The sequence below is a fragment of the Drosophila ficusphila genome, unplaced genomic scaffold (genome assembly GCF_018152265.1).
Source record: "Drosophila ficusphila isolate 14025-0441.05 unplaced genomic scaffold, ASM1815226v1 contig_414, whole genome shotgun sequence".
In the NCBI taxonomy this organism is placed as follows: Eukaryota; Metazoa; Arthropoda; class Insecta; order Diptera; family Drosophilidae; genus Drosophila; species Drosophila ficusphila.
Genome location: NW_025064328.1, coordinates 5,613,295 through 5,627,482, shown reverse-complemented (window position 1 = coordinate 5,627,482; position 14,188 = coordinate 5,613,295). Strand labels below are relative to the sequence as shown.

The 14,188-nt window shown below is 40.7% G+C and overlaps 2 protein-coding genes across 2 annotated transcripts; both read right to left on the bottom strand.

Annotated features, from left to right (window-relative positions):
- Positions 1-9,281: 9,281 nt before the first annotated feature.
- LOC108086376 (probable cytochrome P450 12d1 proximal, mitochondrial) lies at positions 9,282-10,773 on the bottom strand. Its single transcript, XM_017183277.1, has 3 exons — positions 10,667-10,773; positions 10,283-10,608; positions 9,282-10,223 (listed from the first exon to the last, which is right to left on the bottom strand). Exons 1-3 carry the CDS (start codon positions 10,766-10,768, stop codon positions 9,374-9,376), a joined length of 1,278 nt encoding a protein of 425 aa, XP_017038766.1. The 5' UTR covers positions 10,769-10,773; the 3' UTR covers positions 9,282-9,373.
- Positions 10,774-11,635: 862 nt separating this feature from the next.
- LOC108086375 (probable cytochrome P450 12d1 proximal, mitochondrial) lies at positions 11,636-13,449 on the bottom strand. The gene is made up of 4 exons (XM_017183276.1): positions 13,348-13,449; positions 12,965-13,290; positions 12,792-12,908; positions 11,636-12,738 (listed from the first exon to the last, which is right to left on the bottom strand). The coding sequence occupies exons 1-4, from the start codon at positions 13,447-13,449 to the stop codon at positions 11,718-11,720; spliced, it is 1,566 nt and encodes a 521-aa protein (XP_017038765.1). The 3' UTR covers positions 11,636-11,717.
- Positions 13,450-14,188: the final 739 nt, after the last annotated feature.

Sequence of the window (14,188 nt, the reverse complement as noted above, 5' to 3'; positions counted from 1 at the left end):
GACGCATATGAATTGGAAACTAATCGTGGAATATGAGAATGATTATTATGCACATCACACTAATCATTATCTCTGTCATGGGCAGTCGGGGGATTCGCTACTTCTTCAGTAGAGGGTGGAAAACCCAGGGAAAATCCAGAAGGAAAGTCAGAAAGAGACGGGGCGAGAGCTAAACATGTGTGGCTCATAAAAATCTGTTGATATTCATTGCATGTCGCCGGTGGAACCCGGTCCCTTTTCTTTTTTTTTTTTTGTTTTTGGGGGGAAAAAAACTTTTCCGGCTTAGCTTTGGGCTTTAAGCACACACTTTGTTTGATTTCTTTTCGGGCCCCGTTAATGGCCAAAACAAATTAATGTTGCAGGGCATTCATTCATTAACTGCTTTGTCATTTCAACGCTACTCCGCCTTTTGCAGAAATTAATTTAATTTTTGGCAAAAATAAACACTTGCCATCCACTTAGCTGCAGTCCATTGCCTCAAGTAAACAAGGCGGCGCAAGTTTCTCGAGATGAAAAACTTCCTTCGGCCAACTTTTATGCGTCTCTATTTGCACGTCTTTGACAATTTCAAACTGTTGGGTATGCAAATAGGCGCAGCAACAATAAGCCATGCGAATCACATGAGCAGGCGAGAGGGTTAAAATACAAACAGAATGACTGACAAGTCTCAGAAACTCTGAGGATAACGAACGAAAAGAAAAAAATGAAGGGGAAGTTGGGGTGCCAATAAAGAACTAAAAATAAATTATACGCATGTCGTTTCGCATATCAAAATGATTACAAAGGCGATAGCAATTCTGAAGAAACTGACCTGCGCAAATTGACTATTAAAAGCAGATAAGGAAACTAATAAAAATTTAGCACTTCAAAAAAACTACTGAGCAACTCAAGAAAATCTTCGGTACATTGATTTCATTTTTTTGTAGTTATTTATGGAGAGCTGTTCAATTAACTATACAAAAATATTAGGCTTAAACACAACATTTTTAATTACAATTCGATGGGGATTTCAAGGGATTAATTATATATTTAAAGCGTATTAAAATAAATTGCTTTTGATATGTTGTTTAAAATTGTTCACAATTATGTTTTACAAATTATTTTGGTCAACTTAATCTCAAATCAGATCGATAAAATGTTTTCGTTATTGTAAAACATACAACCATTTTAATAAATAACCTTTTTAACGCGCAGAGAAGTGCATTTAATTATGAAAGCCAATTGATTTATATGAATATCGTTTTCAGCGTTAATTTGTGCAATACCAAGGGTGAAAAGCTCTCGAGTCATTGTATTATAGAACGGCTTAATATGGATTAACCCGGCCATTAATTTACCGGCTAGCAATTAACGAACAGTTGGCTTAGAAGAGAGCTGTGTAATCCTCGATTTCACGCCACGTTAGATTAATTAACTTTTTCATAAATAATGCCGAATGCAATTTAATTAAAAGCAAACATTTTTTATCTTCCGCTGCGTGCATGCTCGTATTATTTGCTTACTTTTGTGCCGCTGTAAAGCGGAAAGCTATTAAAATTGTGTCATCGCGTATTTAATACATTTTGAAATAAATTCGCATAATTATCGCTGGCGGCGTTGGCTGATGGGATTTGCTGTTGCAATTTGCACTTCTCGACTGGCCCAAAGATACACGCATGAAATGTTTATTAAAGTATCAAAAACAAATACCAGAAAGCTGTCACCAAACCAGCCGCATGACAGCATCCCCCACTTGCCGCAAAATTTGCATATTTGTCTCCGGCGGCGGTCGTCATTTTAATAAAAATGTTTGTATAATTTCACGTCGTGGGTTGCGGCAGCAGGAGCTTCCTCTGCTTGCTTATAAAATTAATTTTAAATTAAACAATTTTAATTATGATTCAATAATCAACAAACACATTGCAGCTTCGTCAATGTTGTCGCAGACTTTCAACAATGCAAATATTGTTTTTTCGACCGTGAAAGCCCAAACCATCGACTATCGCAAATTATTTAATAGCCGCCTTTTCTTTCATGTTTGCCAAAGAATGTTGTCTGTTTTTGCCATAATGTTGCTTAAAACATCAAACTCAAACCAACAGACTTTTGCCTCATTTCGTTTCGGTTCTGCTGATTCAATTAAACAAGAAATGAAAAACAAATTATTGCTTGTTAAAAGTCGAAAATTATTTACTGTCGATAAAAAGTCCAAATAAATGAATTTCTCGGTTGCGTTCAAAGAATTTTTTCCCACCAAAAATGTCTTTAAACGGTTCGATTAAAATACAATTTATATAAGCTCAGTGGAAGAAAATAAGGAGAGTCTGAATATCAGAGTATTGTTTTTATTTCTGTATATAGTAAATGTTAAGCATGAATATTCATACATTAATCGCCCCAATTTGCTTGAAACTTAAAAAATTTCTTTGTGTGCAAAAATATTTTTCATGGTAATTGAATTATCTTTTTTTGGTTCGCCTGTGTGGTCATAAAATTTAAAGAGAACGTTAATTTGCTAATTGAAAAAACGGTTTGTCTGTATAAATTAGTGAACAACTTACGAAATCCACTTGCTCATAATTCATATCATTTTTACTGTCTCTAGTTATGAAAAACAATTTTTTTATTGCTGCAGTGGCTTTTGCCCGATTTGTTATAGGAACTCCCCCTAGTTACTCATTTTTAATTAAATGCTTAATCACTTGCAACAAGTTAAATGTTGATTTTTTCGCAGAGCCTTTCTCGACTTTATTCAATTAGCGTTTGTTGACTCCCGTCCCACGAATTTCTTCCGATATTCCTCGATGCCAGCGGGCACGTCATTACATATGCCACGCCCACCTCGCCAACGAACGCCCCAAACTGAATGCTCGGCGTACATGAAATTTATTTTCACGCATAATTTAAAAACCTTTTGCGCTTTGCTTAATGGCCATTCATTTATTGCATTTGCAACGCCCACACTCACACACACATGCAGGGCATTATTGAATCAGCCACGCCCACTAAAAAGACAGGAGGCCGATAATGGTGCCGACTGACGCCTGATTTCGTTAGTTTGCAGCCTGATGTGTTGGGTGCTCATTAAGCTGAAAAAGAGCCTTTAAAATGTGTTACTCTTAGTGAAAACTCTGAGCTAGTTATAAATTTATCAAATTATCAAACACTTAAGAAAATATCTAAACCACCTAATTTAGTTTAGTTTACATTTTCAAATGCTTAACTCAATTATTGTTTGCATTGTACTCAAGAGACAATTTGTTAAATATTTAACGTATAATTTCCAATTCGTTTAAACTTCACCTTTTGTAGAGGGCCTCAATTAACCAGCAGTTTGTGATTTATTAGGGATTTAAATTCCAGTGACAAGTGATAATTGAGGCAATGACACATTGTTGCTATGGGACATCAATATGCTTGTGAATTAGTTATTATAATGCCACTCCATGACACTCATTTAGACAACTAAGTTGCAACACCTCAACTCCGATTTCACCCCTTGCCAAAGTTAAACGCATTCACTCACTCAACCGCCGCCATTCAGCTTTAGTCGCTTGAATTTGATTTGATTTTGGCATTCGCCCAGGCACACATATCTCCCCCTATATCTATATCTATATATATATATATATATTTATATATATGTGTGTGTGTATGTCACCGAACTCCACCGATTCCTGGCCTTTTGTAGTTGCCTGAGATGCCTGGGGCAAAGCTTCCTGTCTGATGTTGCTGCTGCTGATATTGCTGTTGCTGCAATGGATGTTGCTGCTGTTGCTGCTGCGTCTTGAAAGTTGGCAGGCCACGTTCTGGTTTCGGTTTCGGTTTGCTGGCTGCGATGGGCGCCTGTTGACGCCTTTGGCTTAGCAGCCAGCCAGGTACTAACTTGGCTCTCCACTTTATGGCCGTTTACATGCTCGCCCGCCCGTTTCTCATATCACTTTATTTGCCAGCGGAATTTGCACGCAACTCCCTTCGATAATGATGCTCAAGAATTTTTAATAAAAAACTGCCAGCCAAGGAGGACAGCCTGGCGTTTCGCTCTTCACCTGATGAAGGCAATCGCCAAGGACCTTAATGACAGTCCACCTTTGTCGGTTAGGCCATATATTAATCAGCATATTAATTATGCAACCAGCTGGAAAAAGGAGGAGGGGGAGGAATGGTTTGGACCAGTGTCAAAGGTCAACGAACTGCACGGGCCATATGCATTGTTGGGCAAATAAATTGTTTAACCAACTTTACAGACAACATCCGTTGGGCCGGAGAAAATGGCCAAAAGCAATGAGAATACAAGTACCAGGCAGTCAGCCATGTGACAGGCAGTCGGTCATTATTTCGCACTTTTGTTGCCACTGCGGAAATTTCACAGCAAGAAGAAGCAACAGCAGCAACAGCAGCATCAGCAGCAGCAACATGCGACACGTGCAACAGCGGAAGTCGAGAGTCTGGGCGATACTGTGTGCAACGCCAACGCCATAACAATAATGCCCACAACAAAGATATGGAGTCGCTGACAAAAAAAAAATACCTATAAAAAAAGGGAAAAACTGCGGGAGTCAGGTGGAAAAGATGCAAAAGTCGGGAGCAGACAAAATGGAATTTTAATGATATGAGAAGGCGCGCCATCGGAATATTTTTGCAGGTGAAGCTGCTTACCAGCCTGACGTTTCCCCCTCCCCTCCCCCTCTTTTTCCACCGCCCCTCTTCTCCACTCTTCCCACTCCATTATCCTTTGACCCCGCGTAGTACAACCGGCACTTGAACTACGCCGCTTACTACGCTCTTGGCGCTCTTTTCGGTTTGTTTTTCTGGTTGAGTTTTATTTTTCCTGCGGCTCTGGCGCAGGCGAGTTGGCCAAAACGGGCGAAAGAGAGAGGTTAAGAGAGCATAAGCTGTTGGCAAGCCGGCAAAAATAGAAGAAAAAAGTTGGTTTAAATAGGAACACAAGGTTTTAGACTGAAACTAGAATTTTCAACTGGAAACATAAATGGTTCTCATGCACATAAATCCATAATAACTGTGTAACAACCAAAACATAATTGAAGAAGTTTATATTCAACTAAATAGTTTTTTAGAAAGAGTTAAAAACTGTGAATGAAACTCACACTTGCCAAAGTAGTTTGGTGGTATTATTCACATAGTTCCGGGCTCTCGTATACGTATTTTCTAATCATTTTTGGAGAACCCTTCCTTGAAACCCCTTCTTTTACATATCACAAACACAAAGCACAAAGGCGCACTCACACCATCGCAAAATCGGCAACCGCCATGTGCGCCTGGCGGTATGCAATAGTTTCTGTTTCTCTTTCGACGCCGCGCGGTTGAGTGAGAGTGTGTTTGTTTTATTCCGTGTCCGTGTTAGCCGAGCTTGTGTGTGTGTGTGCGGGCTAGCCGACACCGACAAAGTGCAACACACAGCGCAATGACCGACGTACTCGAGCGTTGACTCGTTTCTGCGAAAACTTTTCTCGCTCCTCGCCCGATGCGAATAATGATCTCAACGTAATGACGATTTTCAGCAGCCAGTAAGCTTGTTGATGCTCCGCCGATGACGTTGCGAACTAGCTCTCTCCCTCTCGCGCTAATCCCTTCTCTGTCCCACACTCTCTCGGCCATTTTGCGGAAGCTTCAACTCACCGCAAAACGCTCCAAAATGAGCAGCCAAATTGCGAGTTCCTTCCTTAATTGCGCACTCGTATCGTTTTGCGAATTTTCTTCCCTTCGACACTTTTCTCTTTCGTATAACACTTGTATGCTCTTATACTCCCCGTTTATAGCACGCATTTCCCCGGTGACGTCACAAAGGCTTTCCCAACGCTTTTCCTCTAGAAGCCGTCGTTGTTTTGGCTGCACAAGCCGGCAATGTAAACAAAACATAAAATATATGAATGGGTGAGTGAGTTGGCCGGGTGCGAGTGCTTGGGTGTTGTTTGGTTGGGTGGTTGTGAGTGTTTGGGTGTTATGGGTGTTATGGGTGTTTTTGGGTGGCAATTGGAGCACCCCGATGCATTGGTATTGGTGCAAATTCGGCAATGCGTGTGCGCTGCGCCTGATGAATGAAAACTCTGGCTGGCGGCGAGGAAAGCGGGAAAACATCTGAGCAGCAGCTGCACGGTCATGTGTTTCGAATTATGCCACTTCAAAGCTATAATCAGAATAATAATTGTTTGGATATGAATGGAGTGGTAATATTGAAAATTACAAGCCTTCTTGTTTGGAAACTCTCGAGGAAATAATAACTATACTAACGATAATAATAACAATACAAATAATGAAAATAATGGAATGATATTAGAAATCTTCAGCATATTATCTAGTTAATTTAATTAGTTTCCCCAAAGCAGCAATTATTAAAGCAATTCTTGGACTGTTTTGGTGGCCTGTAAAATGAAGGCAAGGTTTTTTTAATACTAAGGTTCGGGGCACGAAATGTAAGCATTCGTTGCAGCTTTCAGTCTTGCAGACAAATGCAAAAACGATTGACAGGCCGTGTCAGAAGGCACACGAAAATCGAGTGAGCCGAGAGCAATCGCATTTTAATTTGAATTCTTTCTGGCAAGGCTCTAACAAAAGCCCCCAATGCGATGTGCACGACCAAAAAATGAACTTAAGTTTCGGCCAAGAATCTTGTTGAAGAATTTCTATTTGAGCATTTGTCATGTCTTCGCCTTAGTCTATAAAATATATATTCTCGGTGGGGTGTGTGCAAATATGCGAAAGCTAAATGTCAGAGTCAACCCTTTCGAGCCATTCCGCCTGGTTTTTTTGAACCCCTTTTCTTACCAGCTAACTGGTGTTGTTGGCCCTTTTCGGGTGGAAAGGAAAGTTTTTATCTTAAGCTGCGCTGACAGGCAGCAAAGCGGCAAGCGAAGCAACACAAGTACACGCCGGACAAAGGAGTCGACGAGAGGGTGGGGGGTTGGGTGGAAAATGGGAAATGGAAAACGCTCCTGGCAGGGGGACAGTGGCAAACGTCAAGTTATAGAAAATGCTAGGGCCTGCACAATAAAAAAAAGTGTCACCAAAAATTGCTAATCAATGAGGTTTTTATCAGGAGGTAAAATAAATATTAAAGAGTTAAAACTATTAATAATAAGAAACAAATATAAATCTGTTAATTAAAATAAAACTTATAACAAACAAAGAATATTGTATATACATATTTCATTTGATTACAAGTCATAATCACTTAATTTTTTTTGGTACAAGTTCTCACTTCTTAACATTTTATTTATTTCTTTTTACAATTTAATAATCATATGAATACACCCCTTTTATTTATTCTCAGTGCACAAAAAGGAGAATAGAACTGGTCTTGGGGGGAGAAAAAATTAAAGGACATGCTGAACGCATTCCTTGGGACACGGGCTGACAGTGAGTGATTTGACCATACCCTCATTTGCGTGCAGCAAGGACCAAAGACCGTAGTTGAGCCCGAGATCCGAGTGCCGAGATCCCAGGCACCAATGGATTAATGTGCAAGGATGCGACTCGCCAGGCAGGCCAAGAAAATTACGTCAAGCTACGCACTGGGCCCGCTTTTTACCCCCAGAATCCCTCCCTCAGTCCCCACCCCCTCCCATTACCACTTACCCGCTTCTACTTACTTGGAAATCTGATGATGAGCGCCGACTGCTGCCGGCGGGCGACTCGAAATGGGAGTGGCTCATTTACGCGCTGCACTCGAGTTTCACCAGCAGCCGAAGGAAAAGCGCCGCTCCGACAACTTTTCCCAAGCTATTTCTGCGCCCAAATGACAGCGAAATGTAATAATGAAAAACTTTTTCTTTGTCAACTTGATGAGTATGAAATTTTTCAAAAAAAAAAAAACAAAAAAAAAAAACAGACAAGATTAAATAAAATAAAAGAGGACAAGAAAGGATGGGAATGGTAAAGGGTTAGGCGGTGCGGCGAGCTAGAAATATGAAACGTCAGGACTTGGCCAACTGAACAGTTGGTCCTTGGTTAGCCTTCGAGATTAGTTATGGCAAAGGAATTTCCAGGCGAAGGCGCACGCAAATGATTGCATGCCGCATTACGCATACGCCCGGTTGTGCGTGGCGTGTTTTAAAATTGAATTTTAATATACAGCAGACACAAAGAGATGGCTGTCCAGTACTTGTTCGTTCTATAAGCCAGGTTGCCCTTCGTCCCCTTTAAAAAAACACATGTTCCGCATTTTTACTTTGTACTGGACAAGAGAGAGACGAGAGGTAACATCCTGTATCATCCCACCGTTTTGCTGCACCGCATCCAGGATTGCGGAATTCATAAGCTATGTGCGTTTGCTACAGAAGTGGAATTTTCGCCACGGCAAAGGATACCCGCCTTCCCAGCTCTCAGTTCCCAGTTACCAGTAACCAGTTCGCTGTTTGCAGTACCAGGATCCCGGGCATGCCATTAACCCACTCGCAAAAAGCGCAAAATCGCTTAAATTATTGTTACAAGCTGCCACTGCCGAGTGGCAACAACAAGGGCCAAGTGGCAAGTGGCAAAGGGGCTGAGGGACAAGCCGCCTGAGCTTTTGGCCGCGCTTTGCTTTGAGTGCCAGTTAGCATAACTCCGTTGGCCGCAGGCGAATATGTCTGCTGTTGCCGCTTTTGCTTCTGCTCCTGATATTCCTGCCGGTTGCTGTGGGTGCTGCTCCTGATTTTGCTGTTGCCGTTAGAAATATTTCCGCCGAAGCAGCAAAGGACATCCTTTCACCCGCCCGCCTTCACCTGCTTTTCACCTGACTGCTGCCAACGCCAAACGGGAGCAGAGAGCAGAGAGCTGCGAAAAGTGGCTAAAAGTGTCTCTGGTGGGTGTTACCTAATGCCTGAATGAAAACACTATGAAAAGACGAAAAAATTAAGAGGAAAATATTACAACATGTACTCTCTTTTTATGCTTCAGACGAGCAGTTTCATACAAGGTGTACCAGTAGAAAAAATAGACAAAATAAATACAACAATATAGCAAAGAAAGAGTATCTTTAGAAACAGCATAACAAATTAAAAACAAAAAATAGAAATATCATCGATTAGACATTCAATCATAATCAACCTGCTCTTCAAAGGTTTTCTCTTGTTTAAAAAAATTTATAAAGTCAAGCGAACAAGTTTTGGACTAATCTGATATTAATTCCCACGCTACTCAAGTTCTTATCAACGATTTAGTGAGCATTTTTAAAATTCTCTTAATGGTGAAAAAATCTATTTAAAGAGCGAGGTGATAATAATAAAAAAATGCCCCAGCCGAACCAAATCTTATTAATACTTCAAGCACTTTGCTTATCAACAAAATCAAGAATTGCGCAATTACATGCAGCAGTAAGTAATCAGTACATTTATTATAAACAAAATACATAAGGAACGAATTGCACTCTTTCACCAATATTATATACTAATATTTAATTGTCGATATCGGTGAACTTGAAGGGGAATGGAATGGCCGGTTCCATGATGAACATGGTTTTGTAGGGTTTGCTGGCATCCCGATTGAACTCCACCTGGAAGTTGCGGATCAACTTGGCCACACTCGTCTCGATTTCCAGATCCACAATTCTCTTGCCGATGCACATGCGAGGACCAAATCCGAAGGGCAGGAAGGTGAAAGGACTCACCTGGGACTTCTTTCCCGTTTCGGGATCTCTGAGCCAACGCTCGGGAAGAAATTCCTCTGGTCGGGAATAGAAAGTGCTGTCCTTCATGAGCACATTGGAGCCCAAAAGAACAGTGGTTCCCTTGGGAACATTGTAACCCGAAAGAACCACATCATTTTGGCAGGATCTCATGGTTCCCAAGCTATTGGGATAATATCTGATGGCCTCTTTGATTACCGCCCTTAAATATGGCATATCCTTCATGGTCTCCTCGTTGAGAAGAGTGTCCTTGGTAGGCATAATCTTCAGGAGTTCTTCACGTAGCTTGGTCTGTTTTTCTGGATGTTTCGATAGACAAAGCAGAACTGCCGAGAGAAGGGTAGAAGTGGCATCCACGCCGGCGAAGAGGGTGTCCAAACCCATGACCACCGCAACTTTTGGATCGATCTCCATCAGCCGCTCCATCATACTGTTGCTGTTTATTTTCTCCCCCGCCTGGCGTCGTTTTTCCAGGTCATCCTGGCTTTCCTTCAACAACTTAAGGGCAACATCCAAACTGCCGTTGAGTGCTTTCATCATTTTTCTGTAGGTGGGCGTCGACACAACCTTCCACATCGAGGGCTGAAAATCCAGCAGTTTGCCCCACTCCTCATTTTGCCTAAACAATTGAAGGGTTTTTATGTTGAGGATGATACGGTTGAAAACGGCTTAACTTACGAGGAAGTCAATCCTTGGACCTCGCCATAAACATCTGGTCTAACGTGTTTCCGGAAGTATACAAGCGACTCAAAAGTATCGCGAACAGGCCAAATTCCCTCATTTCGAAAAACCGTTTCAATATCTTTCGTGCTGAAAGTAGTAACCCAATCCGGGCGTCCAAACATTCCGGGCAATATGAATATGTCACCGTAGCGCTTTCGCAACGCCGTTGTATAATCCACTATGGATGCATTGTAAAACTCTCCTCCCGGCATGAAAGCCCTCATGAATTTGAATTTCTTGGGGCGTGGAATGTCATCAAACGACTTCAAATCCTCAGCTGTCTGTAATAGGCTTTTGTTCTCAGACTTCCAAAATGATAATTAGATTTTATCAACTTACATTGGCATTCACCTGACTTTGTGCCACAGCGGAGACAGATCTCATCGATCGAATGGGACCTGTACATATCGCCAATGACCGTGCATTGCTCAAGGTGTTCATTCTGGTGTTCGACTTAGACTGAAAACCTGTTCCCTTACGAATGCGTTCTTATAGACAAATCTTATCTCTAAAACGTAAATTCAGGGAGAGAAATAAACAGAGAGAACCCCACTCAAAGTAAAGCTCCCAAACAATATTAAACATTTAGCAAACACAGCATGACTTTCAGTTTCTTATCAAATAAACGGTCTATCACCCTGAATTGCCTACCTTGCTCAGCAAAATATCAGACAAAATATAAACATAAGCGTGAGAAGTGGAATAACCGGTCAAAACGGCAATTATAACGCTGAGTCTCCTATACTTCATACATATGTTTAGAATGTAAAATTTTCTAAATTTGGAATAACATTTTTCTAAGTTTAGTACAATATATAAACAAATAAAAGTGTGTTTAAATAAAATCTAATAAAAACATCAATCCTGTAGAAATGTCTATCACTTTATAGTGATACAGCAAAAATCCACTTTTTTATACCCATTAATGCGCTAAATACAAATTTGCAAATCACACTAAGTAAACGAAAAAATATACCCAAAATTATAGATAGATACGTTGGCTTTGATTGGCTGTTTAATTTTCTAATTCACGCCAATTTCACGAATACCATAATCAACCTGTTCTTCGAATATCTTCTCTTGGTTAATAAAATAAATAGGCTATGGTGCAAAGTAATATTTATTCCCACGCTACTTCAAATTCTTATCAACGATTTAGTGAGCCTCTTTATAGTTCTCTTAATTAAAATCTATTTAAAGAGCAAGGTGATAAAAATAAAAGAAAGAGCGGTGGAAATGCGCCAACACAACGAAATCTTATCAATACTTCAAGCACTTTGCTTATCAACCAAATCAAGAATTGCACAATTACATGCAGCAGTAAGTAAACAGTACGTTTATTATAAACAACATATATAATATATAAGGAACGAATTGCACCAACTAATATTTAATTGTCGACATCGGTGAACTTGAAGGGGAATGGAATGGCCGGTTCCATGATGAACATGGTTTTGTATGGCTTGCTGGCATCCCGATTGAACTCCACCTGGAAGTTGCGGATCAACTTGGCCACACTCGTCTCGATTTCCAGATCCACAATTCTCTTGCCGATGCACATGCGAGGACCAAACCCGAAGGGCAGGAAGGTGAAAGGACTCACTTGGGACTTCTTTCCCGTTTCGGGATCTCTTAACCAACGCTCTGGTAGAAATTCATCTGGCCTTGAGTAAAAAGTGCTGTCCTTCATGAGCACATTGGAGCCCAAGAGAACAGTGGTTCCCTTGGGAACATTGTAACCCGAAAGAGTCACATCATTTTGGCAGGACCTCATTGTTCCCAAACTATTGGGATAATATCTGAGGGTCTCCTTGATCACAGCTCTTAAATATGGCATATCCTTCATGGTCTCCTCGTTGAGCAGAGTGTCCTTGGTGGGCATAATCTTCAGGAGTTCCTCGCGCAGCTTGGTCTGTTTTTCTGGATGTTTCGATAGACAAAGTAGCACTGCCGAGAGAAGGGTAGAAGTGGCATCCACGCCAGCAAAGAGGGTGTCCAAACCCATGACCACCGCCATCTTTGGATCGATCTCCATCAGCCGCTGCATCATACTGTTGCTGTTTATTTTCTCCCCCGCCAGACGTCGTTTTTCCAGATCATCCTGACTTTCCTTCAGCAGCTTTTGGGCAACATCCAAACTGTCGTTGAGTGCTTTCATCATTTTCCTGTAGGCGGGCGTCGATACAACCTTCCACATCGAAGGCTGAAAGTCGAGTTTGAATGCCAACCTAAAGATATTCCTCGTCGTCACAAAAAGGGTTAGCGCATCTGGATTGTCTCGGTTTTTCCTGATCAAACCCATTTGCCGATCGAAGGCCACCAGACTAAGTGACTCGAAGATCATTCGGCATATCTCACTCATGAAATCATCTGGTACTTCCAAAGTCTTGGGATCACGAATCTCCTTTATACTATTAATAATAATATTTACACTTTGTCTTAGTTTGCATTATCAATTACTTACTGTTCGATAAACTCATTATTGATGTTTGACAATGGTTCGTAGTACACTCTTAATCCTTTAGGTTGCATGAAAATGGGATTAACCGCCGACCGAATTTTTCCCCACTCCTCATTTTGTCTGAACAATGAAATCAGTTAATTATGAATTACATTTTGAAGATCTATATAACTTACGCGATTGTCAGTCCAGGGACCTCGCCATAAACATCTGGCCTTACATTCTGGCGAAAATGTATGATCGACTGAAAAGAATCGCGAACGGGCCAAATTCCCTCGTTGCGGAAAACCGTTTCAATATCTTTGGTGCTGAAAGTAGTAACCCAATCCGGGCGACCAAACATTCCGGGCAATATGAAGATATCTCCATAGCGCTTCCGCATCGTAGTTGTGTAATCCACAATGGATGCATTATAAAACTCTCCTCCGGGCATGAAAGCCCTCATAAATTTGAATTTCTTGGGGCGTGGAATGTCATCAAAAGACTTCAAATCCTCAGCTGTCTGTAATAGGCTTTTGTTCTCAGACTTCCAAAATATAATTAGATTTTATTAACTTACATTGGCATTCACCTGACTTTGTGCCACAGCGGAGACCGATCTCATGGATCGAATGGGACCTGTACATATCGCCAATGACCGTGCATTGCTCAAGGTGTTCATTCTGGTGTTCGACTTAGACTGAAAACCTGTTTCCTTGCGAATGCGTTCTTATAGACAAATCATATCTCTAAAACGTAAATTCAGGGAGAGAAATAAACAGAGAGAACGCCACACAAAGTAAAGCTTTCAAACAATAATAAAAGCCTGGCAAACACAGCATGACTTTCAGTTTCTTATCAAATAAACGGTCTATCACCGTGAATTACCCACCTTGCTCAGCAAAATATCAGACAAAATATAAACACGAGCGTGAGAACTCGAATAACTGGTCAGCAATTATAATGCTGAACCCAATACCAGTATACATATTTTAAAATGTAAAATTTTTTAATTAAAAAAAAATGTTTCTAAATTTGGTACGTGTGTTTAAATAATTTCTAATAAAATCATCAAGCCAATCAAAATGTCTAACACTTTATAATGATACAGCAAAATTCAAATATTTATAGCCATTAAAGCGCTAAACACAAAATTTCCAAGTACACTAAGTAAACGAAAACAGATACCCAAAATGATCGATAGATACGTTGGCTTTGATTTGCTGTTCAATTTTCAATTTCACGCCAATTTTACGAAATTAGCCGCTAATTAAATTTGCATTTTCCGATTGGCCAAATTGGCCAACGCAGTCATCACCTGACCAAAACAGCCGAAAAACGCCTACCTGGGTGGAACCATAACCGCTAAAGCGTCATAGGCCTCGTTTAAATGTTGTTTGGCTTTCGGTTTTGTCTCTCTG

Bases quoted from the DNA above. Each gene is read 5' to 3' on its own strand.
- LOC108086376 (XM_017183277.1), bottom strand. From the start codon at position 10,768: ATGAACACCTTGAGCAATGCACGGTCATTGGCGATATGTACAGGTCCC. The intron at 10,609-10,666 runs GTAAGTTGATAA...AGCCTATTACAG, and splicing joins AAAGTCAGGTGAATGCCAAT to ACAGCTGAGGATTTGAAGTC. The intron at 10,224-10,282 runs GTAAGTTAAGCC...TCAATTGTTTAG, and splicing joins GTCCAAGGATTGACTTCCTC to GCAAAATGAGGAGTGGGGCA.
- LOC108086375 (XM_017183276.1), bottom strand. From the start codon at position 13,449: ATGAACACCTTGAGCAATGCACGGTCATTGGCGATATGTACAGGTCCC. The intron at 13,291-13,347 runs GTAAGTTAATAA...AGCCTATTACAG, and splicing joins AAAGTCAGGTGAATGCCAAT to ACAGCTGAGGATTTGAAGTC. The intron at 12,739-12,791 runs GTAAGTAATTGA...TATTATTAATAG, and splicing joins AATAATGAGTTTATCGAACA to TATAAAGGAGATTCGTGATC.